The following is a 27,316-nucleotide window of genomic DNA, read 5'->3' on the forward strand; positions in this document are numbered from 1 at the left end:
AGGTCAGGATGCTTCATCTGGACTGAGCGAGTAGAGAGGAAGGTAGCCAGTATTTTTTTTAAAAAAGGGTGAGGGGGAATAAATCAGAATCAGCTTTATTATCACCAATAAAATGCTGATGTTCGGATGAAGGGTCTCAGCCCCGAAACGTCAACCGCTAATTCCTCTCCTCAGGAGCTGCTGATTTGGTGTGTGTTCTGGATTTCCAGCATCTGCAGAATCTCTTGTGTGTTCACTATCACTGACATAAATCCTGAAATAGTTGTTTTGTGGCAGCAGTACCATACAAGACATTTAAGAAAAAAAATGCTACGAGTTAAAATTAAAATAAATAAACATCCCAAAAAAGGGAGAACAAAGTGGTGTTCATAGGTTCATGGACCGGTTAGAAATCTGATGGCAGAGGGGAAGAAGCTGGATAAGACAGTGTTACCACATCTTGCCTGCTCTTGCTCTGCCCCGTCCCCTCACCTCTTGATACTGGCTTATCTCCCTCCTACTCTTCTCGTTCAGATGAGCGGTTTTGACCCAAAATGTCGATTGCCCACTACCCTCCACACAGAAGCGGCTTGACTGGCTGAGTTCCCCAGCAGCTCATTATCCAGTCAGATCCACTCCCACATTCCCATGCTCTTTGCCCCAAGTACTGCAAATTATTCCCATTCCAAATACTTGATTGACTGTTTTCACCCTGATTATAATTACTCTGCGCAAGCGATTTTTTTTCTCACATCCCCCTTTTATCATCTGTCTTTCACTTTAACTCTGTGGTCACTGAACTCTCTAGCAATATGAGCTGATTCCCAGTGTGCTCTGTCCCTGGCCAAGCTCTGGCGGTCTATTTATTTATTGAGATACGGCGCCGAGCAGGCCTTTCCAGCCCTTCGAGCCACGCCACCCAGCACCCACACCCCGCCCCCGATTTAACCCTTGCCTACTCACGGGACGATTTACAATCACCAATTAACCTCCCAACTGGGAGGTTTGGGGAGAACGTTCAAACTCCTGACAGGCAGCGACGGGAATTGAACCTGGGTCTCCTGTACTGTAAAGCATTGTGCTAACCACTATGCTACCGTGCCAGCGGTTCCCAAACTTGGGGACGCGGACCCCTTCATGGTATTGGTCCATGACAATAAAAAAGATTGGGAACCCCTGCTGGAGATGACCTTCAGTGTCTTAGCACGTTGATCTTTAATAAGCATGCCTTGATGTTTCCAGTGTCACCTCCTTCTCTCCCTCCCCCCCCGCAACAAGAGCATAAAAATGCATCTCCAAGCTATTTCTTTTGAACATCCTGTATATTAATTTTCAGTTTGTGTGTGCTTATCGAAAATGATATTACAGCCTAGTGGGAGGGAATGTGTTTGAGACTGGCTTCTAATGGTAGGGATGGGGGAACTGTATAAGAGTATCATTGATTCTGTCTGCCACTGAATGTAAAAGGACTCGACCTAAAGCATCCTATCTGGAATTTAATGCACATTCCCGGAAAGCAGAGCAGTAAATCAGCACTTTCACAATCGACCTGGCCGTCGTGGATTTGAACTGCTTGTTCCACGGGGAAATCAGTTCTTACATTGGGAGTAATAGCTTGGGGAAAGTTTTGAATAGTGAAGGTTGAAATGCTTGGTGTAGCCCGAAGCGCACAGGATTACTGGTGATCAGCACCTTCCAGTGAGCCCCAGTGGGAAAGATCCGGGAGGGACCTTCAGACAACATGCACAGCTCTATGCGAGAGAGCCCTGGTGCTGCCAGTGGGACATGAGGAGGGGCTGCTTCCTGTGTATGAAGGGAGATAATGGGAGGCCTGTTCCTATCACCATGTCAGCAGGGGAACAGCATCGTCTAGGCAAGGAACCATGGCTCGGACTCTGTGCCTCTGGGGCCAGGGTTGCTGGCACCGTCTGTTGTGTACAGGTGGAGTGTCTCTCACAAACTGCGTTTGTCCAGCAGGAAGTCTCCTGATATAATGTTGTCGCACATGACGGGTATAAGACATTGCCTATAAAATGTTCCCTGTCCCAGCAACCATCAGATACATTCTCGCTCACTCTCTTTTGCGTGCTGTTGTTATTCTTGTCCCTCTCGCCCCGCCGTCACTCTACCCCCTCCCCCTCCCCCTCCCCCTCCCCCTCCCCCTCCCCCCCCTCCCCCTCCCCCTCCCCCTCCCCCTCCCCCTCCCCCTCCCCCCTCCCCCTCCCCCTCCCCCTCCCCCTCCCCCTCCCCCTCCCCCTCCCCCTCCCCCTCCCCCTCCCCCTCCCCCCTCCCCCCTCCCCCCTCCCCCTCCCCCTCCCCCCTCCTCCCTCCCCCTCTCCCTCTCCCTCTCCCTCTCCCTCCCCCCTCTCCCTCCCCCTCTCCCCTTCTCCCTCCTCCCTCCCCCCTTCCCCATGTTCCTCTTCTCCCCTCACTTAAGACAACCCATCCACATCTCACACTCTCTCAATCCCCCACAGTGTGTTCCCTGGAAGATGTCTGCATTCTTGAGGAGGAAGTAGTTTCTCCCCTGAGCTCCTGTAGTTATCAGTCTGAAAGCCTTAGAGTTAATTCTCTCTCGGACACTGTGCCTCTGGGGCCAGGGTTGCTGGCACCGTCTGTTGTGTACAGGTGGAGTGTCTCTCACAAACTGCATTTGTCCAGCAGGAAGTCTCCTGATATAATGGCTCCCCGCTTTGTATTTGCTCCCATTTTAACCTGATGGGATTGGCCTTGCCAGGATAACTCACTGACTAAAACCTGAGGCACAGGGTCAGAGTGAAAGACCCTGTGTATCCGCACCTCTTTCCACATATCTCCAAGACTCTTGAGTTCCCCCTATTGCTCAAAGAACAGAGGAAATCAGTTGTGTCAAAGGCTGGGGCGTAGCAGAACAATAGGCAGTTTATCTTCCATAATCTGTGTGATCCTGCTCCCAAGTATAGGAGGAGTGGGAAGGCAAGGAATAAAAGAAGATGAAGGGGAGTCAATGGAGGACCAAAAAAAAAATGAGGCTGGAGGAGGAGCTGGGAAATGGAAGATTCTGTCAGTGCAGCGCTGGGGCGTGAAGAGGAGAAGTGAATGGCGAGGCACGGTGCCTGATGTAGTGGACAAGGAAGTGATGTGAGAGTTGTCTGCGATTGGAGAGAGAAGAGAGACGCAGAGAGAGGCGAGGAGCAGCAGGGGAGAGGAAGGGGGAGGGTGCAGAGAAGGGAAGAAGTGAATGGCTGGACGGTGGGCCCAGAGAGGGGAGGCAAATACAGGATTAAAAACAGCAGGTGGGCGCGTTCGGGCAAGGTCCAGAAGTGAGTTTAACAAGAAATAAGTCATCTCAGAACTTTGGAGGAGAATTGAGGAAATTCAGATTCAGAAACCAAATCAAGAGGCCAGCACGTAGTGGCTAGCAAAGCATCTTACAGCGCCAACAACCTCGGTTCAATTCTCACCACTCTCTGTAATAATTTGTACATTCTCCCCGTGATCATGGGGGTTTCCTCCAGGTGATCCGGTTTCTTCTCCCACTCCAGAGGCGTACAGGTTAGGGTTAGTAAATTGCGGGCAAGCTATTTTGGCACTAGGAGTGTGGTGACTCTCACAGGCTGCACCCAGCACATCCTCGGACTCCAGGTTGTTGAAGCAACCAATGTATGTTTTGATAGGACAAGTAAAACTAATTTCTAATCTTTTGATCTCTATTAAAAATAAAATTACCATGGGATTTGACAACGTGCTGAAGACGGAGGCTGAGTTGTGACCCTGGCAAGAATTCCCCTTGGTGCAGCCCAATCCCAACTGATAAATTTTCAGATTAACTGGTGTTTTTTATTTGCCAGCCTCTCCCACAGCTCAGCTCCACACTTATGGCCTCTAGATCAAGGGGCTTTTATGCCTCAGCTGTTTCATTAGAACAGGAGATTTGAAGTGAGTGAGGGTGGGACAGGTCTGAGTACTATCGGTTGAATAGGCTCCAGAAATTCGTATTTGGGAACTCGCACCTGACTTGCAGACAAGTGGTGAAGGAGGCACAGGAGTCTGCAGATGCTCCGGTCTGCAGCAATATAGGTGATGCTGGTGGAACTCAGCAGGTCAGGCAGCAGCTGTGGAGGGAAATGGACTGTGGACACTTCAGGTCAAAATCAGGTGAGGTTCCCTTGAAGAGTCTTGATCTGACATTGACTGCCCACTTGCCTCCGTAATGCTGCCTGACCCACTTATTCCCCCCCCAGCATCTAACTTTACTTGTCATATGCAGATCAAAACAGAAGAGTGAAGTGCATCTTTGTTTGCGTCAATGACCAGCACCGTAGAAAGGATTACGTTGGGGCCAGCTTCTGGGACTAATATAGCAAGCCAGAACTCACTGACCCTAACCATAATCGTGCGTGGTTTTTTTTGGAGTTTGAGAGGAAACCAGACCACTTGGCGGGAACTCACACAGTCACGGGGAGAATGTTCAAATCCCTTACAGAGAGCAACAGCACGTGAACTCAGGGCGCTGTAAAGCATTGCGCTAACCGTGTCTAATTCAAGCCGGGCGCCTGGCCGTACGGTTGTTACCACTCCTGCCCCCTTGCCCTTTGCTCCTGCTTGGTCGTAAGGTGGACCCGTGGTTAAGCTCCGTGATGCGATGGTGCTCCAGATCAGCAGACTGGTATTTCTGATCATCAGAACCATCTGCCATTCCCCCAGTGAGGGGGCGACGGGCAGTTCCAGCACCTTGGCACAGAGCCACTGTGTGAGCTTTGCCGTGTGAAATGGCTTCCCTGTCTAAATGGCTTCTCTCCCCGTGCATCTGCCCACAGGGCTGACCTGGATGTGTCTGCCGTCTGCCAGTACCGGATAGAAGATATCCAGCGAGCGTTTGATGGGCCCTATAAGGAGTACCGGGAGCAGGCGAAGAAGTGGGGGCGGTACTCCGATAAGGTCCCGAGTCCCCGACCCGGAGCAGTAAGTCGCAAAGCTCACGGTTCAAGTTCAAATTTATTGTTGTCACGGGCCTGCGTATACAGGCAGTCAAAGCTGTGAAAGTTAGCATTTTGCAGCAGCTGCACAGTACACTACAAGACAACAGGAACTTCAAAGTTAACACAACCCTAAATTAAAATAAATTATACTTTCCCTTTGCTCCCCTCCACTCCTCAACACATTGTCCCCTCCGTTCCATTCCACACCTCATCTGCCCCTCGGCCACACCCTCCCCCTGCCCCTTGCCCCACCTTCTACACGCCTTCTGCTCTTCACCTCGCCCTCCCTCAGCTCCCGACCACCTCCTTCACCCCCTTGCGTTCAGGCCCTAAGCCTCTCCCACACTTGTGTCTACCCACGCACCCTCCACTCCTGATATCCCCTTCCCTTTTTCCTGCCCCCTCCCCACCTCATGTTAACTTGACCCCCTGCTGTCTGGTGTTGAATCCTGCCCTGCCCTCTTAACCACAATTGTCTAATCAGTGGGCCACACTGCGTGGGATCTTCCTGGCCTAGGGTGGGTGGTGGTCTCGGGCTCAGCATTTGGGGTAAGAATGGCTCCCCCCCCCCCAGCTCCTCACGTATGTGTCTCTCCTCCCCCCTCCTCTCCCTCCCAGTGCATCACCAACAGCCACAGGATGAGCGGTTACAACACGTCCCTCGAGCTGCCCGACAGCACCCTCAACTTCGCCAAGGAGCACCCGCTGATGGATGACCTGGTGCAGCCCGTGGGACAGCAGCCATTACTCATCCAGAAGAACGTCAACTACACGAGGATCGTGGTGGACCAGGTCCTGTCCTGGAATGGGGTTCAGTACACCATCCTGTACATTGGGACAGGTTAGTCTCCCTTTTCGTTGGGGAAAGGGGATGTGTGGTGCCGTGTTTGAAAGAATTGGACTTCAGTCTTAAAAGCCAGACTGAAGTTCTGCTTGGAATAACGTCTTCGAGCCGTAAGGTAGACCAGTTTGGAAACAGGCCATTTGGCCCACTAAGTCTATACTGACCATCAAGTACCCATTTACACCTATCCCATGCTAACCCATTTTATTCTCCTGCCAGCTTCCTCAGATTCTACCACTCTCCCCAGGAGTGGCAAACCTATGGTACGCACAAGAATCTTGTTAGCATGTGGCATGCAGAGCTGCCAATTGATTCTTTAAACTCCACCTGCAATGGGGCATCGTGTTAGTGTGGTGGTTGGCACAACGCAGTCTCCCTGTGTGTGTGTGTTTCCTCCAGGTGCTCCAGTTTGCTCCCACAGTCCGAAGACATAACCCGTGGGTAGGTTAATTGGTCATTGTAAATTGTCCCGTGGCTAGGCTAAGATTAAATTGGAGGGTGGAAGGGCCTATTCCACGCTGAGTCTCAATAAATAAGTAAACAGATGCATAGTGATTATCTCTCCTGCCAAATGAAGCAGCGAATGATCTTTTACAACCCAAAAACAGCGAGATGTTTTCGCAAGATATGTCTTGCGCCGCCTTGACGTCAACAAGATGGTTTCAGGAACACATGTTGTTGGATGATATGTTTAGAAATCCTCACAGACCTGGTGTACTCATCAGTATTTGGACAGCAAACAGCACATAACAATACTATTTAGAAATGGTGTTATTTTCAATTGTTGGCACGTGGCCAAGTGGTTAAGGCGTCGGTCTAGTGATCTGAAGGTTGCTAGTTCGAGCCTCAGGTGAGGCAGCGTGTTGTGTCCTTGAGCAAGGCACTTAACCACACATTGCTCTGTGACAACACCGGTGCCAAGCTGTATCGGCCCTAGTGCCCTTCCCTTGGACAACATGGGTGGCGTGGAGAGGGGAGACTTGCAGCATGGGCAACTGCCGGTCTTCCATACAACCTTGCCCAGGCCTGCCGCTGGGAAACCTTCCAAGGTGCAAATCCATGGTCTCACGAGACTAACGGATGCCTATTTATTTTCAATTGGATTAATATTAATCATTAATATTAATTAATATTAATACAGGCTTTCTAATATGCTTCATTTATTTCTGTCTCTTATATACTTTAATTCATAGTAAAACAATGAATCGATGTGAATATGCAATGGGGCTCGTCCATTTTCCTCTAAAATGTCCACAGTTATTGTCATTAATTCATTAAGCAGTGAGAGGATATCTTTATTGCCAATTTGGGCAGGCATTCTCAAAAAGGTTCTCTACCCTGCACTCGGGGCAATTTCCAATGGGTAATTGTGGAAGAAAACCCACACGGTCACGGGGAGGAGTTGCAAAGTCCGCACAGAGGGCACCGGAGCTCCGGACCGAATCCCGATCATTGGAGTGGTGAGGCATCGGCTCTGCTAACTGGACCACTGTGCTGTCTGCTGAACATTGTGGACAAGCATTGGGCTTGGGCCTCTCCAGTGTGGTTGGATAAAAGGCTGGGGGAGAGAGGAGGCACTGATCCAGCAGAAACTCACCCCCTTCGATCTCTTTAAATGGGTGGCAGTGGTTAGCGTAAACGTATTACAGCAGTGTTGCTCACTCCGCTGTAATTAGACAGTGCGGGCTCGTTGGGCCGCAAGTGCCTGTTACAGTGCTGCATCTAAATAAATAAAAAAATATATAAAATAAAAATCTCAACTGGTCAAGCCCTCTCCCTAAATCTAATCTCTTACAAGAGCACAGTACTGGTTCAGAATTCCTGGAGAAGCTGATGGGAAAAGATGGTGACTTGAATCAATAGAGCATGTCTTATGAGGATCAGAGTTTTTCTCTTTGGAACGAAGGAGGAAGAGAAGCAGCTTGATAAAGGCATAAAGGATGATAAGACGCATAGAATCCAGTGGACAGCTGGAGATTTATTCCCCAAATCATAGATGGCTAATACAAGGGGGCATAGCTTTAAGGTGATTGGAGGAAAGTGTAGTGGTGATGTCAGAGCTTAGTATTTTTTAAACACAGAGAGCAGTAAGTGCGTGGGACACGTTGCCAAGGGTGGTCGTAGAGGCTGATACATTAGGGGATTTTTAAGAAACTTTTAAAGAGGCACGTGGATTTTAGGATGGTGGAAAAGCGGAGGGCAATGTAGGAGGGATGGGTGGTGGGGTGGAGATATGTCTCTCCCAAAGGAGGTATAAGGCACTCCTTCCCTCCGCTAGCCTGCAGGTCACCCTTGGGCAAGGTGTAGCACCTGCCTAGCCCCCCGATCAGGGTCACGTGAAGCCAAGGGAGCAGGTGGTGGATGGTCATATGAGCAGCTGGTGCATATCACAAGTCCTGGTTATGCGACTATTGATGCCAGGCAGACCATCTCTGAAGAGTGTTGATAATGGCTGGGCTCACCCGTCTTGTAAAGGCACTGCCCAGAGGCAGGCAATTGCAAAACACTTTTGCAGAAAACTTTGCCAGGAACAATCATGATCAAAGACCATGATCGCCTACGTCATACGACACGACACGTGCTGATGATGTAGGAGGAAAGGTTTAGAGTGATCTTAAGAATAGGATAAAAGCTCAGCACAACACAATGGGCCGAAGGGCCTGTACTGTGCTGTTCTATGTTTTAAGGCTCAAGTTTTCATGGATCATTTGTCCTGATCTTAATTCCCCTTCTGTGCCCGTTCCCCATCTCTGATCTTTTTTTAAAAAAAAGTCAGCCTCCACAATCAGCTGGTGTGGAAAATTCCAGAGATTCGCCACCCTCTGTAAGGGGAAAAAAAGTATTCTGGCACACGTTAGTTTTAAACGATCACCCTCTTGTAACTTCATACTGTCATTCACACTTCTCCCGTGAGTGGAAACATCGACAGAACAGCACAGACCCTTTGGCCCGTGACGTATCTGCTGACCGTGGTGTCAACTTAAACTAATCCCGTTTGTCTGCACCAACGGTCGAGGACAAACTCCTTTCTCAAGTGCTCCCTGAATGCATGGTATTCCTTGTCAGTGTGAACCGAGATATAACGTTGAAAAGGAAAGACTGGCGGGGAGGAGTCCGTGCATAAAGTCTGTATGTCTTCAGGCCCTGCTCCTCGACGTTCCCTCGCTGGGAAACTGTACCCTCTTGAAACTGGGCGGACAGATTTAGTTCAGGAGTGGTACTGATGACAAGCAGACTCGCATTAAGAGTCACATGTGGTTGGGCTATTTTTGGAGAATGTTGCAGACAGATTCAAGCCCTGCAGCCACAGGGAGAACGCATCAACCCACCGCCAGCTTACTTAAACTAGTAAATGTTGGATCCTGATGCTTCTCCAATCTAAAGCTCCTTCAGAAGTCAGGAATGAGGCTTAAAACTTACTGCTTACGATTGTTTTGTTAAGTATTACAAGTGCAAGGAAGCAGAACTGAGAGAACAAAGAAAACCCAGACTAAATTGTAATTGTGGACTTCTTGTAGACTAGAGATTAACCCAAAAAAAGACAGGTTCGTGTGGCATGACTCCTGCTGCAGAAAACTTAAGAAGTTTCTAGGTAAGTATGGAAATAACTACACTGTAATTACCAGCAAATTCACTGAATAATTACACGTATGTAGGTGATTATATTAAAAATACAGGCAAGCAGGAAAATTTAGGTGGAAGGCAGGTAGTTTTGAGGAAGTAGAGAGGCTACAGAAGGACTTCGACAGATTAGGAGAATGGGTAAAGAAGTGGCAGATGGAATACAGTGTCGTATACAGTATATGGTCATGCACTTTGGTAGAAGAAGTGAAAGGGTAGACTATTTTCTAAGTGGAGAGAAAATTCAAAAATCTGAGTTGCAAAGCGTCTTGGGAGTCCTTGTGCAGGATTCCCTAAAGGTTAATGCGGGGGTTGAATCGGTAGGAAGATAAATGTAATGCCAGAGAACTAGAATATAAAAGCAAGGATGTAATGAAGGGGCTTTATAAGGCACTGGTGAGGCCTCATTTGAGTTATCGTGAGTAGTTTTATAGACAATAGACAGTAGGTGCAGGAGTAGGCCGTTCGGCCCTTTGAGCCAGCACCGCCATTCACTGTGATCATGGCTGATCATCCACAATCAGTATCCAGTTCCTGCCTTATCCCCATAACCTTTGATTCCGCTATCTTTAAGAGCTCTATCCATCTCTTTCTTGAAAGCATCCAGAGACTTGGCCTCCACAGCCTTCTGGGGCAGAGCATTCCCTATATCCACCACTCTCTGGGTGAAAAAGTATTTTCCTCAACTCCGTTCTAAATGGCCTACCCCTAATTCTTAAACTGTGGCCTCTGGTTCTGGACTCACCCATCAGCGGGAACATGCTTCCTGCCTCCAGCGTGTCCAATCCCTTAATAATCTTATATGTTTCAATAGATCCCCTCTCAGCCTTCTAAATTCCAGAGTATACAAGCCCAGTCGCTCCAATCTTTCGACATGTTTGGGCTCCTTATCTAAGAAAGGATGTGCTGACATTGGAGAGGGTTCAAAGGAGGTTCACAAAAATGATTCCAGGATTGAAAGGCTTGTCATACTTAATGCAATTCAGAAGAATGAGGTGTGACCTCATTGAAACCTATTGAATAGTGAAAGGCCTCAGTAGAATGGATGTGGGGAGGACGTTTCCTATGGTGGGAGAGTCTTAAGATCAAAGAAAGCCTCAGAATAGAGGGACATACATTTAGAACAGTGATAAGGAGGAATTTCTTTAGCTAGAGAGTGGTGAATCTGGAATTCATTGCCACAGGTGGCTGGAGAGGTCAAGTATGGTGTATATTTACTGCAGAGGTCAATAGATTCTTGATTAGTCAGGGCATGAAGGGACACGAAAGGAAGGCAGGAGATTGCAGCTGAGAGACAGAATGGATCAGCCATGGTGAAATGGCGGAGCAGACCCGATGGCTGAAATGGACTAATTCTGCTGCTGTACCTTATGGAAAATTAAACTACAATAACAATTCTAATGCCCAACTAAGCTAATCTGCTCTGCCTACACAATATCAGTATCCCGCCACCCTTTGCCTATCCAGGAGCCTTCTAAATGCATCTTTCATAGTTGTCTAATCCTTTTTGAATTACCAAAAAGATTCTGTCTGAGCTGAATGCACTTGAAAGGTACTTGACAACTTTCGTGTACTGTATATACCTCCTTTTGATGTAAGGAATTGTCTTATGGCCACTAGAGCTGTATGAGCGCAAACAGGAGGAAATCTGCAACTGCTGGAATTTGAAGCAAGACACATAATAATTGCTGGTGAACGCCACAGGCCAGGCGGCATCTATAGATGCTCTACTGAAAAGCCATAAGACAATTCCTTACATCAAAAGAAGGTATATACAGCATCTATAGATGTTTCCTGGCCTGCTGCATTCACCAGCCATTTTTAGAACTGTATGAGCTTCACTGCCTGTCTTGCTGAGTCCCTCCAGTATGTTATTTAGTTTTTCATTAGTTTTTTTTATTTAGAGATACAGCATGGAACAGTCCTCCTGCCCTTTTGATCCACACCACCCAGCAACCCACCAATTTAATCCAAACCTAATCACAGGTCCAATTAACCTGCTAACCAGTATATCTTTGGACTGTGGGAGGAAACCGGGACAACTACTCAAAAAAACAAATATTGACTAACAACCAATGTGTAAAAGAAGACGAACTGTTCCAGTACGCGGGGGGGGGGGGGGGGGGACAAATAACAATAGTATGTGTAAATTAACTAACTAATTAATTCACTAATACTGAGAACAGGAGTTGTCGAGTGCTTGAAAGCAAGTTCATAGATTGTGGAATTAGTTCAGTGAACTCGATCAGGGTCATGACAGATGCTGAACCTGGTGGTGTGGGAGCTAAAGCTCCTGTGTCTCCTTCCTGATGACAGTAATGAGAACAGAGCGCGGCCTGAAGGTGTCCATGAGGACGGGTGGTGCTTCCTTACGACAGTGCTGGATGTTACTTTCAGGCCCTGAGTCTGTAGGCTCCTCTGCTCCTGTAACCTTCCCCTTTTATCTGTTCCTCCAGTTCTGGCTTCATGACTCTCTGAGTTTAAGTGCTCTGCCATTTGGTGACTGCTGCTTTGACTCCAAGCTCTGCAAATGCCTCCAGGCACAGTTCCTGCATCTCCCTCTCCAATGAAATGACACTTAAAACTACAAATACGAGAAAATCTGCCGGTGCTGGAGTTCCAAAGCAACATGGAGGGTCTCGGACTGAAACGCAGTTCATTCTTTTCCATAGACGCTGCCTGGCCTGCTGAGTTCCTCCAGCATTTTGTGTGTGTGTGTGTTGCATAAAACTATCACTTAGACCAAACTGTCGCTTGTCTAAAGTGACAACAGGAAAATGCCAGAAACACAGCTGGTTAGGCAGCGTCTATAGAGAGCGAAGCCTGTGCAAGGATAACACGCAAGCTGGTGAAGCATCCCAGATTGTTTGCTAATAGGAGGAGGCATAATTTTATGTTGATTGGAGGAAAGCATGGGGGGAATATCAGAAGTAGTTTTTTTACACACAGACTGGTAGGTGAATGGAACACACTGCCAGGGATGGTGCTAGAGGCAGATACACTAGGGACATTTAGGAGACTCTTAAGCAGGCACAGATGAAAGAAAAATGGATGTCTGTATAGGAGGCAAGGTTTGGATCAGGGGTTCCCAACCTTTGTTATGTCATGGACCCCTACCATTAACTGAAGGGTCTGTGGATCCCAGGTTGGGAACCCTTGGTTTGAAGTTGGTTAAAGGGCTGGCACAAGATTGTGGGCCGATCGGCCTGCACTGAGCTTTATGAAACAGTTATACTTCAGTTTGATGACCTCATCTCTCCACCATGCTAAATTTAGTATGGCGAACTTCTGGTTGCTGCGTAGATGCAGGTTGCTATTTGACTCTTGTTTTTTTGGGAAGTTAAGCCTGTTTGCCTCCGGTCAGGAAGCGCAACGACGACTGGAGGCATTTGATATGTGGTGTTTAAGGGGAATGCAGAAAATTAGATGGGTGATGAAGGTCAGTAATATGGAAGTGTTGAAGAGAGCGAGGAGAGAAAAGGAGTTGCTGAAGAATGTGCAGAAAAGGAAGCTGGAATATGCCGGGCACTTGTTAAGAGGTGGTGGACTGCAGAAATTGTTATTGGAAGTGATGACAGAAGGAAAGAGGGAAAGAGGAAGGCAGCGAACCACTTGGTATGATAATGTGAGGCAATGGACTGGGTTGAGTTATGCTGAGGCCGGGAAAGAGAGCGCGAGATCGAAGAAGATGGAGGTGCATAGCCGCCAACCCTGGATTCGGGACGGCACCCACTGACTGACAGACTGAAGCCTGTTTGATTACATTTCCCTGTTCAGAGGAAAACTGAGATCTCCGAGCCATCTGCTGACCCCACCCACTGAAAGAAAGAGCCTTAACTTGGGCTGAGTCCTGATGCGGGTGGATTTGTGTCTTGTTTTTCTGGTTGCTCAGTCTGTCGTGGTCCTTTTCATGTGATTACAGTATCGTGTACCTTCCTTCTCCCCCTCCCCACCCCCAGGAGCGGGATGGCTTCAGAAGGCTGTAATGATTGGATCTCAGGCGCACATCATTGAGGAGGTCCAGCTGTTCGAGGAGGCGCAGCCCGTGGAAAGCTTGGCCATCTCCAAGAGAAAGGTAAGTCAGGCCAGTTCCCTCTTATCTGATCATTGAGATGAATCCACCTCGTAAACTGCACACAGCCTCTGAAGCTCAGTGTGCTGAGCCATACCCTCCTTTCGGCTGTGTCACTGTCCGCTGCCTCAGAGTGAAACTGTGCTGTGGCAGATGCCAAACGGGCAAACCTACAGTAGAGTCCTTCAGACCTGTGAAGAGTGGGACTCCTGGTCAACCTGGGCCAGAGAGATAGCCAGAGGTTGCAAGCCCATTTTGATACTACCTACAAACATGGAGGTTTTTGCTGTTGCTTCAAACCATCACGCTGTTGTGTCGAACGTTCGACCTATTCCAAGATCAATCTAACCCTTCCCTCCCACATAGCAACCCCTCCATTTTTCTGCCATCCATGTGCCTATCTGAGAGTCTGTTAAATATTCCTAATGTATCTGCCTCTACCACTGCCCCGGCAGTGTGTTCTACACATTTACCACCCTGTTTTTAAAAAGGTTAACCTTTGACATCTCCCCCTATACTTTCTTCCAGTCACCTTAATAATATATCCTGCTGTAATTCGCCATTTCTGCCCTGGGAAAAAGGCACTGGCTGTCCACTCTATCTATGCCTTTTATCATTTTGTAATAAACCTCTATAAAGTTTCCTCTCATCTTCCTTCGCTCCAAAGAGAAAAGTCTGAGCTCGCTCAACCTTTCTGCAGTTCTGGATCCGTTTAGAGTAACGAGTTCTTGATTAACTCTGACAATCCCCTTCCTTCCTGCAGAAACTCCTGTTTGCCGGCTCGCGGAGTCAGGTGATCCAGATCCCTGTCAGTGACTGTCAGAAGTATCAAAGCTGTGCGGACTGCCTGCTGGCCAGGGACCCTCACTGTGCCTGGGCCAACCACGAGTGCTCGGCAATCAACAGCTTGATGAAGTAAGCACTGGGATTCCCACAGCTCCTGAGATTATCCTGGCCCACTTGGCCCAGCATCAGAGGGGGAATGCTATATGAGAACAGCTTTTTACATCAAGGCACATCATGAATATAGGTATCATGAATGTTTAGGAGAAAGCTGATTGATATTTATTTATTGAGGTACAGCACGGAATAGGCACTTCCAGCCTTACAAGCCACCCAGCAATCCCCCGATTTAACCCCAGCCTAATCACCGGCCGACTTACAATGACCAATTAACCCAGTGGTCCCCAACCTCCGGGCCGCAGACTGAAACCGTGCAGAATGCAGCGGTAATTGGAATGCACTCAGCACATCTTTAAGAAAAAAGCGGAAGTAAACAAGCTAATTAGGTTGTTTATTTCGGCTTTCTTCTTAAAGATGTGCTGGGTGCGTTCCGACTACCACTGCATTCTTCGCGACAATGTATCGGTCTGCGGCCCAGAGGTTGGGGACCACTGAATTAACCTACCAATTGGTAGGTCTTTGGACTGTGGGAGGAAACCGGAGCACCCGGAGGAAACCCAAGTGGTGACGGGGAGAATGTACAAACTCCTTACAGACAGTGACAGGAATTGAACCCAGGTCACTGGCACTGTAAAGCGGTGTGCTTCGCCCGATTTGGAATTGCACTGTGTGCGATTTATCTTCTCAAGTCAAGATGGGTACAAGTACAGTGAGGAACAATAGCAAACTTGCTTTCAGAAGCATCACAAGTGTATAGGCACAGACAACATACAGAATGTCAATGCTCTATAATTAAACAAAATTATACTGCGTGGTGGAAATAAAGACTGCGAAAGCAAGACGTTAGTGCAAAAAATATACAATTAAAGGCAAGGCCATGGCTGTGTGCCCAAGGTTCAAAGTTCAGAGTAAATTTATTATCAAAGTACATGTATCTCACCATATGCTACTTGAGATTTGTTTTCTTGCGGGCATTCACACTAGAACAGTGGAGTACAATTGATTCAGTGAAAAGCTACATAAACACTGACAAACAACCGATATGCAAAAGAAGACAAACTGTGTAAATAAATAACATTGACAATGAATTGTAGAATCCCCCTATAACGTATGCATACATCACCATATACTGCCTTTTCTTGCTGGCATTCACAGGAAAGTAAAGAAATACAATATAGTTTATGAAAAATTATACCTAACTAAGACTGACAAAAATTTAATGTGCAAAATCATGCCAATAATAATTTTTTTTAAAAATGAGTAAATAATACTGAGAGCATGAGGCGGTCCATGGTGTTCTGATGTTGAGCTGGAGTTAGGGTTGTGCTGGTCGTTTCAAGCTGCTGATGGCTGTAGGAAAGTATCTGTACCTGAACCTGGTGGTGTGGGATTTTAGGCCTCTGGTTTATGCACTTTGACCTGTGCTGCTTCAGTGTATTCACATGAGGAAAATTGCAAATTTGATCTTTCATTTCTATCTCTTGCAAGTGACTTTGTTCTGCTCTCCAGCTTTTTGGGAGAGGGAGCAAACCTCAGGAAGGTCCCTGCCACCAATCGCGTGGATTTAGCATTAAGAAGCTGAGCTAAAATAGTTGCTGCGCATGGTTTGGAGATGTTCCTTGAACTTTCTAGTCTGCACAGTGGTTGGGCAGCAATTTTTAATCTGCCTTTCATGGGTTAGTGTTTACTGCATATGGGCTTTGGGGAAGAAAAGCTGAAGGTGATGCCTCTCACAGTCAAATAGCCTACGTGCATGATAAGTGGCCACAACTGAAAAGCAAGGACAGACTCCTGACCTCACAATTTACGTCGTTATGATCTTGTCTGTCTACTTACTGCCCGTTACTTCATGGGCACTTAGGGCAATGAGGGTGATGTGATATTCAGGGTTTTATTCATCGTGTCAGTAGTTTACTGCTGAGCTGTGTGCATTGAGCAAAGGATGTCCTTTATTGAGTTTGCAGTCAGCTACTATCCAAGGAGGTGGCTTCCTTTTAGGAAGAGAGCAGCTTTTGAATTCTGGGTAATCTCCCAATAATTGGTCGTCCCCAGGGACCGGGGCTTTGTGTTTGCAAAAGGAAGCAGTGCATGCAGAAATCAAGTTGTGCAAAGGGTCAGACCTGTGTTCTAATCTGTACTGCTTCGCGTTGGCCAGAAGCCGTGAGAGGAGAAGGTGGGGAGGAAGAGAGAGTTGTCTATATAACTGCTGTGTAACCTCCTCTACATCGGTGAGAGCCGACGAAGATTGGGAATTGCTTTATCGAGCACCTTCGCTCTATCTGTTATGAAAGTCAGGATCACCTGGTGGCCACCCATTTCAATTCTATTCCCGATTCCCGTCCATGGCCTCCTTTACTGGCACGATAAGGCCAAACTTGGGTTAGACGAGCAACACCTCATAATCGGCTTGGCTAGCCTCCAACCTGATGGCATGAAATTTGATTTCTCTAACTTCTGATGATTGCTCCCTTCTCCCTCCTCCTCACTTTCTATTTCCTAGTCAAAGAGTCATTTTGAGAGATTGTGCAAACATTGAACCCATTTCCATTCAATCGGCTGACCTCCACACTTGTATAACCATGTCTGACAGAGTAAAACAACATTGGTGGTGAACACCAACGGCTCAGCAGGTAGTGCTGCTCCCTCACAGCCCCAAACATCTGGGACCTGACCTTGAGGGTTAGCTGTGTTCTTCCCATGACTGGATGAATTCCCACCAGGCGTCCCAATTTCCTTCCACATCTGAAAGACGGGTTAAGTAGCCGTAGGAAAGTTGGCGCAAACTTTTGGTGGTAAATGTATGGCGTCATAGAGAGATATAGTATGAAAACAGACCCTTCTGCCCAACAAGTCTGTGCTAACCACCAACAGCTCATTCACACTAAGCCATCATTAATACTCCAGAGGTACCTTTATTTTTCTGCCATTTTGTCACACGTCTTTCAAACTCATTAAATAACATCCCTGCTCTTCCTTCTTGAATGTACTTCCTCGTGTTTATCTGTGTTGAATCTCATTTGCCTATTCTTTACTAATTCCCTCAATGTGTTCCTTAAGGTTGTTATAGCCGGGGGTGTGAATGGGGACAAGCTCCCACTGCCTATTAAGTACTCCCAGTGGTGTGTGCCTTAATAGCCTGTGACAACCAAGTCTAGCTCCTGGCCTTCATGCGTGGCTTAGCTACTAAGCACAGCAGAACTGTTTTTACTGACAGGAGAAAGGGCAAAGGCCAGTTCCTGGTGCCTTAAAACCAGTCGCTTCAGGCAGATGGGGCTCATCAGCTGCGGTTGTCAGCTCATCTAAGAGAAGTAAAGCTCTGATCTCAAACCTGTGCTGCCTTGTGGCTATACCCACTCATGTGGAAGGCTTCGGGAGAAAACCCAGGGGAAATATCTGGAGCTGATTTCCCCAAGGCATTCCTATGTTAACTACAACGCTGACTGGCAACTCCTGAGATGTTGCTGGTGCCAAATTGTATCGGTCTCTGCCGTTCCTTTGGGTTCTTCAGTTGTGTGGAGGGGGCGAGCTTGCTGCATAGGCAACAGCTTGCCCTCCATATTGTGCTGCCTGGGCTTGCATATAAGACCATAAGATATAGGAGCAGAAATAGGCCATTCGGCCCATCGAGTCTGCTCCACCATTCAAACATGGGTGGATCCAATTCTTCCAGTCATATGTAGAGAGTTAGGACTCAACGTCCATGGTCGATCCTGACCAACAAGAGGCTAAGTACAAAAAGAAATTCATCTTGAGAACCTCCTGCGATCTGATTACTTGTGTAAAATGGGGCTGCCCTTGAAATGTTGTGTTGAGCACAGTTAGCCAATCATGACCAAAAGCGGTCATCAGCACAAAACATCAACTCATTTCTCTGTCCACATAAACATTTCGAGCAATTACTGTTTTTAATTCTGATTTCCATCGACCATGGTATTTTAGGAATACGTACATTAAAGAGAGGGGCTCGGTATCTCTTGGGGTTCTTTGCCTCTATTTGTCAAAGTTAACCTCTAGCCAATCTTCTTTTGTTTCCTTAGAAATGCTGTGGCGTATCAAGACATAGAATCTGCCAATGTTGATTTGTGCCAAAGGATGGAGCCTACCAAAGGTAACTGGTGTCGGAAAGGAAAGGGTGTTGTTTCATGATGTTCGCGTGTACTGGGAGCCTGCAGTCTAGTCAGGAGCAGGCAAACTCTTGCTCAGCGTGGCAGCTGGTATTCGGTACCCACCCCCACTGCTGTAGTCACCACTGGCATCACAAAGGACACACCTGCCCTGGCTGGTGTATTGGCATCCACGGACACACCTGCTGAGAATAGGTGGCTGGTGACTTGGACCGAGTTCAATAACTCTGTGCTCGAACACCACACTGACATCTGGGTTTGTGTGTGTTTGTGAACGAGGGAGAGAGGATTAGACAGTTCTCCTCCCCCACTCCCTTGCCATATACTATCTCGTCAATTGGCTAATATTTACATTAAAATTGTTCAACCACCGTTCAAACACTCCTGCCTTTTTAAAATAAGGTGTTTCGGATTGACTTCCTCTCCATCTGCCCTCCAACCCATCTCCCTCCGGAGATTACAGCCCAAAGTCGTGACTGACTGTGTAGTGCGACACCAAGATGCTCTACCGTTGGAGATGTGTCTGAGCGAGTTGGGCCGGGGGGCCTGATTCCCCTGCTGTGCACCGCTGTGACTGATGCCAAGTAATTGGGTGTTTGTACGGCAGAGACTGATGATTTGGGATTGGTAAGGGGCTAATGAGGGTTGCAGGGAGAAGGTGAAGAATGTGATTGGGGGGAAAATATCAGCCAAGTTTGAATTGCAGAATAGACTCGATGGGCCGAATGGCCCGACCCTATGTCTTATTGAATCAGACATCAGAAATCAATAGATCAGAAGATCTCCAGACACTAAGGGAGTGTAGATGATAGGGTCAGACCAAACTGTGGAACTGCCTTATTGATTGACAAAGCAGTCTCATTTGTCTCCTCCTTTTGTTTTCTGCCTGAGGTTGATAATCCTCTGTCTCTACATCTCTCTCAGGAGACTCGAGGTCCAAGACCGTCACTGTGGTCGCAGGCACTGACATCCTCATGCCTTGCGTGTTGTTGTCCAACATGGCTGAGCCCAGGTGGCTGTTTGAGGGCCAGGACCTCACCAAGGTTTCCAGCAGAGGCTACGAGATCCAGCCCAAGGCCCTGCAGATACTGGGCGTGGGCTCAGAACACGGCGGCAGCTACTCCTGTTACTCAGAGGAGAAGCACGGGGGAGTCCTGGTGGGGAACTACTCGTTGGTCGTGTTCTCCAGTCAAGCCATAGCCTTGGAGAGCCGCTCGGCGGGCTTCAACCTCGGCTTGGTCTGGCTGGCAGTCCTGATCCTGGGTGCCTTGATCCTGGCCTGTCTGCTGGGGACGGTCATCTACCTGAACCGCAAGCTGAAGGAGCAGCTGGAGAAGAAGGCCGAAGCGAGGGAAGCTTCGGGCTCCCGGGCCACCGAGCGCATCCTGCCCAAGGAGCTGCCCCGGGGCACCACTTTCATCCCCAGCCAGACCTCCAGCTCGGACGAGAAGCTGTGGGAGGCGCCCTCCTACTACTACTCCGACGGCTCCCTGAAGATCGTGCCGGGGCACGCCGTCTGCCAGAACGGGGGCTCGCCGTCGCACAACGGCGCGGCCAACGGAATCCCCGGCCAGCCCCTGCCCACCGCTGTTCAGTCCCCCACCCGCCTCAACCTGGCCAACATACGCGGCGCCAACACCAATGGCTACATCCGGCTGCAGCTGGGCGAGGAAGGGGTCGACCCCTTCTCCGAGGAGCTGAGGAAGAAGCTGAGGCAGCGGCAGATGTTGCCCGATGCCAACCCCGAGGAGTCTTCGGTATGACCAGAGGGCGGGGCCCCTTCTCAGCACCCAGCTACCTCAAGTTCCCTGTAAATAGCAGTGAGGAACCCAACACTGAAACCTTGTACATAATTCACGAGGGACGACATTTAAGCGCTTGAGTCCCGAACAAAAACTAACTCCAAAAGACATACGCAGCTAAGGCACCACAGGCTATATCTGTGCACTCCCATTCACTCTTACTGTGGCTGAACTTTATCCATACTGTGAACACGCAGAGAGAGACTCGCAGGCTGACGCACGCTTTCCCTTCGTTCCGCAGCTGCTCTGGATGGACCTGCTGCCTGGTGGTCAGGTAAGCACGGATTACCGCGAGGGCCCTCTCGTTTTGAACGGGACGGGCGGGTTGGGGAAGAAGACCTTTTTGACCCGCTGGGCTTCGTAAGCCGAGGCACTGAGTGTGGACGCGGGAATGTCATTACGAAGCTGTCGTTAAAGATGACGGCGGGGCTTCATTTGGAGAGTTGTGTTCTGTTTTGGCCACTCTGCTGTAAGAAAGATGCGGTTATGCTGGGAATATTGCAGAGAAGGTTTATGCGGACTTGAGGGGACTGATTGATAGAGACAGCTGAGCGGGTAGGGGAGTGAAGGGTGATCTTGTTGGGGAACATAAAATCATGTGGGGCGTAGATAGTGTGAATGCACACGGTCTTTGTTTTGCCAGGGTTGGGGGAGTCTACAATTAGAGGTCATAGGGTGAGAAGGGAGAGATAGGGGAAACTTTCTCATCCAGAGGGTGATCAATACTGTATGTGGAATGAACTACCGGAGGAAGTGGTTGAGGCAGGTACATTAACAACATTTAAAAGGAGCTTGGCCAGATATGTGGGTGGAAAACTTTAGAGCAGGGGTTCCCAACTTTTTTCATGCCATGGACCATTATGGCACGGTAGTGAAGTGATTAGCACAACGCTTCACAGTACCTGCGACCTGGGTTCAATTCCCACAGCTGCCCGTAAGGACTTTGTACTTTCCACTCCATGACCGGTTTCCTCCCACAGTCCAAAGAAATACCGGTTGGTAAGTTAATTGGTTATTGTAAATTGTCCTATGATTGTCACACAGAGAGTGGTGGGTGCGTGGAATGAACTGCCCGCGACAGTGGTAGAAACGGATACAATAGACTCTTATTATAAGAGACGCCCCTTATGATTTTATAAGAGACTATTAGGTAGGGTAACTCTAGGCAATTTCTCTTTGGCCCACAATGTTCTGCCAGCCTTTTAACCTACTCCATGATCAACCTAACCCTTCCATGCTACACAGCCAGTGCTCTCCATTTTTCTTTCATCTGTGTGCCTACCTGAGAGTTTCTTAAATTTCCTTAATGTATCTTAAACACAAAATACTCTGCAGATGCTGGGGTCAAAGCAATTCTGCAGATGCTGAGCGTTCCTTAATGTATCTGCCTCTACACCCACCCCTGGCATTGCCTTCCAAGCACTAAACAGTCTCTGAGTAAACAAACCTACCTCTGACAACCCCCCTAAACTTTCCTCCAGTCACCTTAAAAGGATACCCACAGGTACAAGTCATTGGCACCCTGGGGGACTGTCCACTCTAACAATACCTCCTATAATCTTATACACCATTATCAAATCACCTCTCATCTTCCTTTACTCAAAAGCAAAATGCCCTAGCTCACTCGACTTTTGCTCATAAGATATAAAAAAAAAAGCAGAAAATAATTAATTTCACTTCTCCTTGCCGTCAAGTCCCAAGTGCAGGCTGGAGTGTAATCAAGGGCTTGGGTATTGGCTTGGCTGTAGCATCCTTTGAGGGGTGGAGTTTGCCACTTGCCCCACCCATCCAGACCTGCTGTGATACAAGGATCAGCCAATTAGATTGTGGTGACCTTTTATCTCAAAGGAATTTTCCAGCTTTGATGTACTAGATCCGTACAGCATGGAAATGGGCCCTGAGGCCTAACCTGTGCTCACCAAGCTTCAAAATGAGCTGCTCCCATTTTGCGCGCCTTCGGCCCAAATCTCTCTCAACCATTATGTCTCCATAATGTTGCAATTATCCCTGCCTTGACTTCTTCTGTCAGCTTCTTGAATACACCCACCAACCTCTGAGTGAAAAGATTTCCCTTCAATTCCATCTTAAATCTTTCACCTCTGGCTTTAATTCTTTGCTCTTGGCCTCTCCTCCACTGGGGAAGTGAAAACACACATGGACCCACAGGCTTTGATTCTCTTAATCTCAAAAAATCTCTGTCAAATACACTCAGCAGCTGAGCTTCCACAAGCTCTGGTTTAGAGAATTCCAACAATTCAGCACTCTGGAAAGATATTTCACTGCGTCGGAGTCAGCCCCTTATTCTGAGATGGACCTCTGACTGTAGACACTGGTGCCAATGGAAACATCAATTCTGAAGTTCCTGTCATTCTCTGTAAGAAATTTCTATGTTTCAGTGGGATTTTGTTTTCCTTTGTTCTGAAGGATGAGGGCTAGCAGCCTAATCTCGCCATCCCAGGAATCAACCTGATGAGCTCTCTGTCTGTTCTCCCTACAGCACAAATATATATCAAGGGTAGCGGTTAGTGTGACGCTTTTCGTCACTGGCTGTAAGATCGCGGTTCATTTCCCACCACGGTCTGTTTAGGAGTTTTTACGTTCCGTGTCACTGGATGTTTCAATGTCCATGTGACAAAGCTAATCTTTATCCATTCTTGGGTTGATCAGTAAGAGGAAAGAAGATTCCAGATGCAGTCTCGCCAGGGCACTGTATTATTGGATTAAGGCATCCCTACTCTGCCTTCATACCTTACTTGCCTTTCTGTTTCTTTGTCCCATAACGATGATCTCTCATTTTCCCAGCGTTTATATTCCATCTGCCCCGTCCTTACCCAGTTACAAAACTGCTTCGTGTCTCTCAGAAAGTCTCACTACTTCTCACAGGTCGCACAGCAACATGGCTTACTGTGTGATCAGAAAGTGTAGAACTATTACCTTAGTCCCTTCATCCAGACCATTGTGGACAGCTGAAGGCCTAGCTGTGTTCACTCTGGTCATAGCCTCCCTTGTGGGTGGCGTAGTGTGCTACTGCCTCCCAGCTGTGTTCAGTCCTCACCTCCACTGCTGTCTGCGTGGAGTTTTCCGGTGTCCATGTGGGCTTTCTCCAGGTTTCCTCCCGCATCCCAAAGATAATGGTTTTTAATATCTTTATTATATTAATAAGTAATCATTAATTTGGGTGGTGGAGTGGAGATGCATCTCTACCAAAGGTGCTCCTTTCTTCTGTTAGCTTGCAGGTGTCCCCCACCCCTTCCACAAACCAGAGTCATGCAAAGCCATGGGAGCAGGTGGTGGATGGTTGTATGAGCAGCCGGTGCAGATCACAAGTCCTGGTTATGCGACCACTGGCGCCAGGCAGACAATCTCCGAAATCTTGTAAAGACACTGCCCAGAAGAAGGCAGTGGCAAACCACTTCTGTAGATATCTTTGCCAGGAACAATCATGGTCATGGAAAGATATCTTACGACACGGCACATAACGAACGAATCATTAATTGATTACTGTAAGTTATCCCTAGCATGGAAGTGAGTGGGAAGGATGGTGGGGAATCAATGAGAATGTGAAAGAGGTTGCATAGAAATTACGTGAGCAGAATGGGATTGTTTTGTGAGATAGCGTAGACAATAATGGCCTCATTGGCCTCCACCTTTATTGTAGAAAAATTATTTCCTTCTCTCTGTCTTTGCTCAGCAAGCCCACTGACTATTTCCCTTAGGGCATTGGTCAAACCACTTTTGGGGTATTGTGAACAATTTTGGGCCCCATATAATGTATAAGAAAGGATGTGCTGGCATTGGATAAAATCCAAAGGAAGTTTACAAGAACGATCCTGGGAATGAAAGGGTTAACATGCGAGGAGCCCCTGGTCCTGTACTCACTGGAGTTTAGGAGAATGATGGAGGATCTCATGGAAACCTGCTGAATACTGAAAGGCCTTTGATAGACTGGATGTGGACAGGATGCTTCTAATTGTGGACAGTTCAGGACCAGAGGGCATAGCCTCAAAATAGGACATCCTTAGAACAGAAATGAGGAATTTCTTTGAGCCTAAGGGTGGGGAATTCATTGCCACAGACGGCGGTGGAGGCCAATTCATTGGGTGTATTTAAAGCGGAGGTGGAGGGACTCTTGATTAGTCAGGATGTCGAAGGCCACGGGGAGAAGGCACGAGAATGGGGTTGAGAGAGAGAATAAACCGGACACGATGGAATGGCAGAGAGCGGACTTGATGGTTCAAACTCTCTAACTCTGCTGCTATATCTCGTGGTCTAAGTGCTGGGGCTGGAACATTATGTAGTGCTGAGTTTGGGTATCAGAGCAACTGAAGGAACGTAGCTTCAGATAGGATGCTGTGGTGTGCGTCTGTTCTGTTTCCTCACCCTCTCGGAACTAACCCTGCTTTCCGATCCTTTCCAGCGTGATCTGCCAGTGGACAAGAGGTAACTGCAGTGACCCCACCGAGAACTCCCCGTTGCCGTGCCACGTTGGGCAGAGTCGCCAGGATGTCCTCTGGTATGACAACAAGAGAGACTGGGGCAGACGACGCTGGGGGGGCAGTGTCTCATCGGAACGGAGGCCATCTCCCTCTGCGCAGAATGGGATCATTGAACAGGAGTTGAATGTGTGGCCAAGTCTGGATGGAATGACCTTGCACTTCTTACAGTCCTGCTGGTAAAGAAAATAGTGAAGAAGTCAGCGTGGTTCAAATAACATTGGTCGCCATAAAATCGGGCAGCAGACCGAGAAATTGGATGCTTTCTATATAAATCATTGGACATTCAGAGAGTGAATGGCTGGACAGGTCTCTACCAGGGGTTATGGAGCCCTTGAAAAGAATTACCCTGCCACGTGGTTGGTGGGAGTTGGTTTGAAAACAGCATTAAAGGTGGCCCCCAGTGCCCATGTTCAGTGGACTGGGGCATGTGCTGTGAACATTCAAGGAACGTCGAACTTGTTAGTTGCTGTTGTAATCTACACTCAGTGGCTACTTTATTAAGTACGGGAATGGAACCTGGTGTAGTCCTCTGCTGCTGTATCCCGTCCACTTCGAGGTTCAACCTGTTTTACTTTAGGAGGTGCCCTTCTGCACACCACTGTTGTAATGTGCAGTTATTTGAGTTACTTTCACCTTCCTATCAGCTTGAACCAGTCATTTTCTTCTGATCTCTCTCATTAATACAGTGTTTCTGTCCACCAAACTGCCACTCACTGGATGCCTCTGTGGTATCTTTTTAATGCACCATTGACTGTTAGCTTTGGAGACTGTTGTGTGTGAAAATCCCAGGAGATCAGGTTCTGAGATACTCAAACCACCCCATCTGGCACCAGCAATCATTCCATGGTCAAAGTCACTTAGATCACATTTCTGATGTTTTGTCTGAACAACAACAGCCTCTTGACCATGTCTGCATGCTTTTATGCATTGAGTTGCTGCCTTATGATTGGCTCTCTGGATATTTGCATTAACAAGTGGGTGTACCTAACGTAGTGGCCACTGAGTGTATTTAACAAGACAAGGATATATCAGTGCTGTGTGGAGTAATGTGACAAAATGATCTGCACTGTTTGTTGTGGTCATTTGGAGAATTGTGAGGATAGCTGATAATTTTTAAAGAGACTGTGGGGATTGGCTCAGTATCTGCACATCCCAATCACAATCCAGCCGTGGGAGTGTGCCTGACCCCTCTCTTGTCTTGTTTAAAAATGTTTTAGTTGTACATAATGATTGTGAAGGTGCGGAGAAGAGGTTAAAGGAGTGAGATCGTCCTATGAGGATGAGAGAAACTGGGGATTAAGTATGTGTAATATAAAGGAAGAGAATGTGGGCTACACTCAAAGTAAAACAGTGTTGACAGAGAGAGAGAAAAATGAGGAACGTTTCAGTTCAGTCAGAATTAGTGTGGTGTGGAGGTGAGGTTTTAGGAGGATCGGAGAGAAGGCGATTATTTCCTGAGGTCTTGCCCCGATTCCTCTAGGGGGGGGTATTTCTCACCTATTTGAATGAATCGAGGGGGAACAGGAGAGAAGGGTGTGCCAATGACTTGGAAGCAATTGGCGATGAGCGGGAAACGGCAGCAAAGGGGGGGGGGTTGTCCAGCTGGACGCTCTGCAGAGAGGTGGCAGCCTTCAGAGTCACACAAAGCAGCAAAGCTCACACTGACCGGGCCCTGTTGGCCTTGTGTTGATGTGAGGAGGGGCGACAGAAAAACAAACTCCACGATCAGTACAAAGTAGCACATCCTGCTGTTGCGTGTGCCCAGCGCCGTGGATCTGTGTGTGTGACGTGGTTGCGTCCAATGTACTTGAATCAATCTGCAGGTGATACACTACTTTCTAATGTAACTTATTGAGTTCAGCGTGTAATTTAAATAATGTACAGCCTCTCTGGAAAAATATTTATGAAAGTATTTTTATATCAATTTAAAGGATTAAAATTTAGTAAGGCACCAGCAGTTTGTTTTTATTTCTTTGTCATCTGATATTGCTGCTGAATGGGGTCTGCTTTCAGATGAACTTTAAATGGCACGAGAGTTCACAAGACTTAAAAGGCTGTATGTTTCATGTGTACGTCAAAACATTTCAGGTACATTTAGAATCAAAGAATATATAAATTATACAACCTTGAGATTTGCTTGCTTGCAGGTAGCCGCAATGCAAGAAACCGGAAAGAACCCAATTAAAAAATGAATAAAAGACCAGCACCTGATGTGCAAGAGAAAGGAAAAAAAATACAAGTCATGCAGACAATTGTGAAATATGTTGGTTTGCGTCAAATCAGGGCAACCCACAAATGACGTCATGTTTCTGGTGCCAACTCTAACCCGTGTGCCTTTGGACTGTGGGAGGAAACCAGAGCATCGGGAGGAAACACACTTATTCACGGGGAGAACGTACAAAACTTCATTACAGACAGCAGTGGGAATCGAACCTCGATCTCACAGCTTGGTGATGTAAAGCGTTGTGCTAACCACTACGCTACCATGCTGCCCAGGAACATTACAGCACAGGA

The 27,316-nt window shown here is 47.7% G+C and overlaps 1 protein-coding gene across 2 annotated transcripts in view; it reads left to right on the forward strand.

Annotated features, from left to right (window-relative positions):
- Positions 1-26,774, forward strand: part of sema4c (sema domain, immunoglobulin domain (Ig), transmembrane domain (TM) and short cytoplasmic domain, (semaphorin) 4C) — a 133,335-nt gene extending 106,561 nt beyond the window's left edge. For both annotated transcript variants that reach the window (XM_072266568.1, XM_072266569.1), the window contains 7 exons: positions 4,779-4,923; positions 5,559-5,781; positions 13,365-13,480; positions 14,241-14,392; positions 18,418-18,488; positions 19,429-20,580; positions 24,724-26,774. In XM_072266568.1, the coding sequence (XP_072122669.1) occupies positions 4,779-4,923; positions 5,559-5,781; positions 13,365-13,480; positions 14,241-14,392; positions 18,418-18,488; positions 19,429-20,267 (1,546 nt within the window). In that variant the 3' untranslated portion in view covers positions 20,268-20,580; positions 24,724-26,774. The remainder of the gene's footprint in view (positions 1-4,778; positions 4,924-5,558; positions 5,782-13,364; positions 13,481-14,240; positions 14,393-18,417; positions 18,489-19,428; positions 20,581-24,723) is intronic.
- Positions 26,775-27,316: the final 542 nt, after the last annotated feature.

Source organism: Mobula birostris, chromosome 8 (genome assembly GCF_030028105.1).
Source record: "Mobula birostris isolate sMobBir1 chromosome 8, sMobBir1.hap1, whole genome shotgun sequence".
NCBI classification, from domain to species: domain Eukaryota; kingdom Metazoa; phylum Chordata; class Chondrichthyes; order Myliobatiformes; family Myliobatidae; genus Mobula; species Mobula birostris.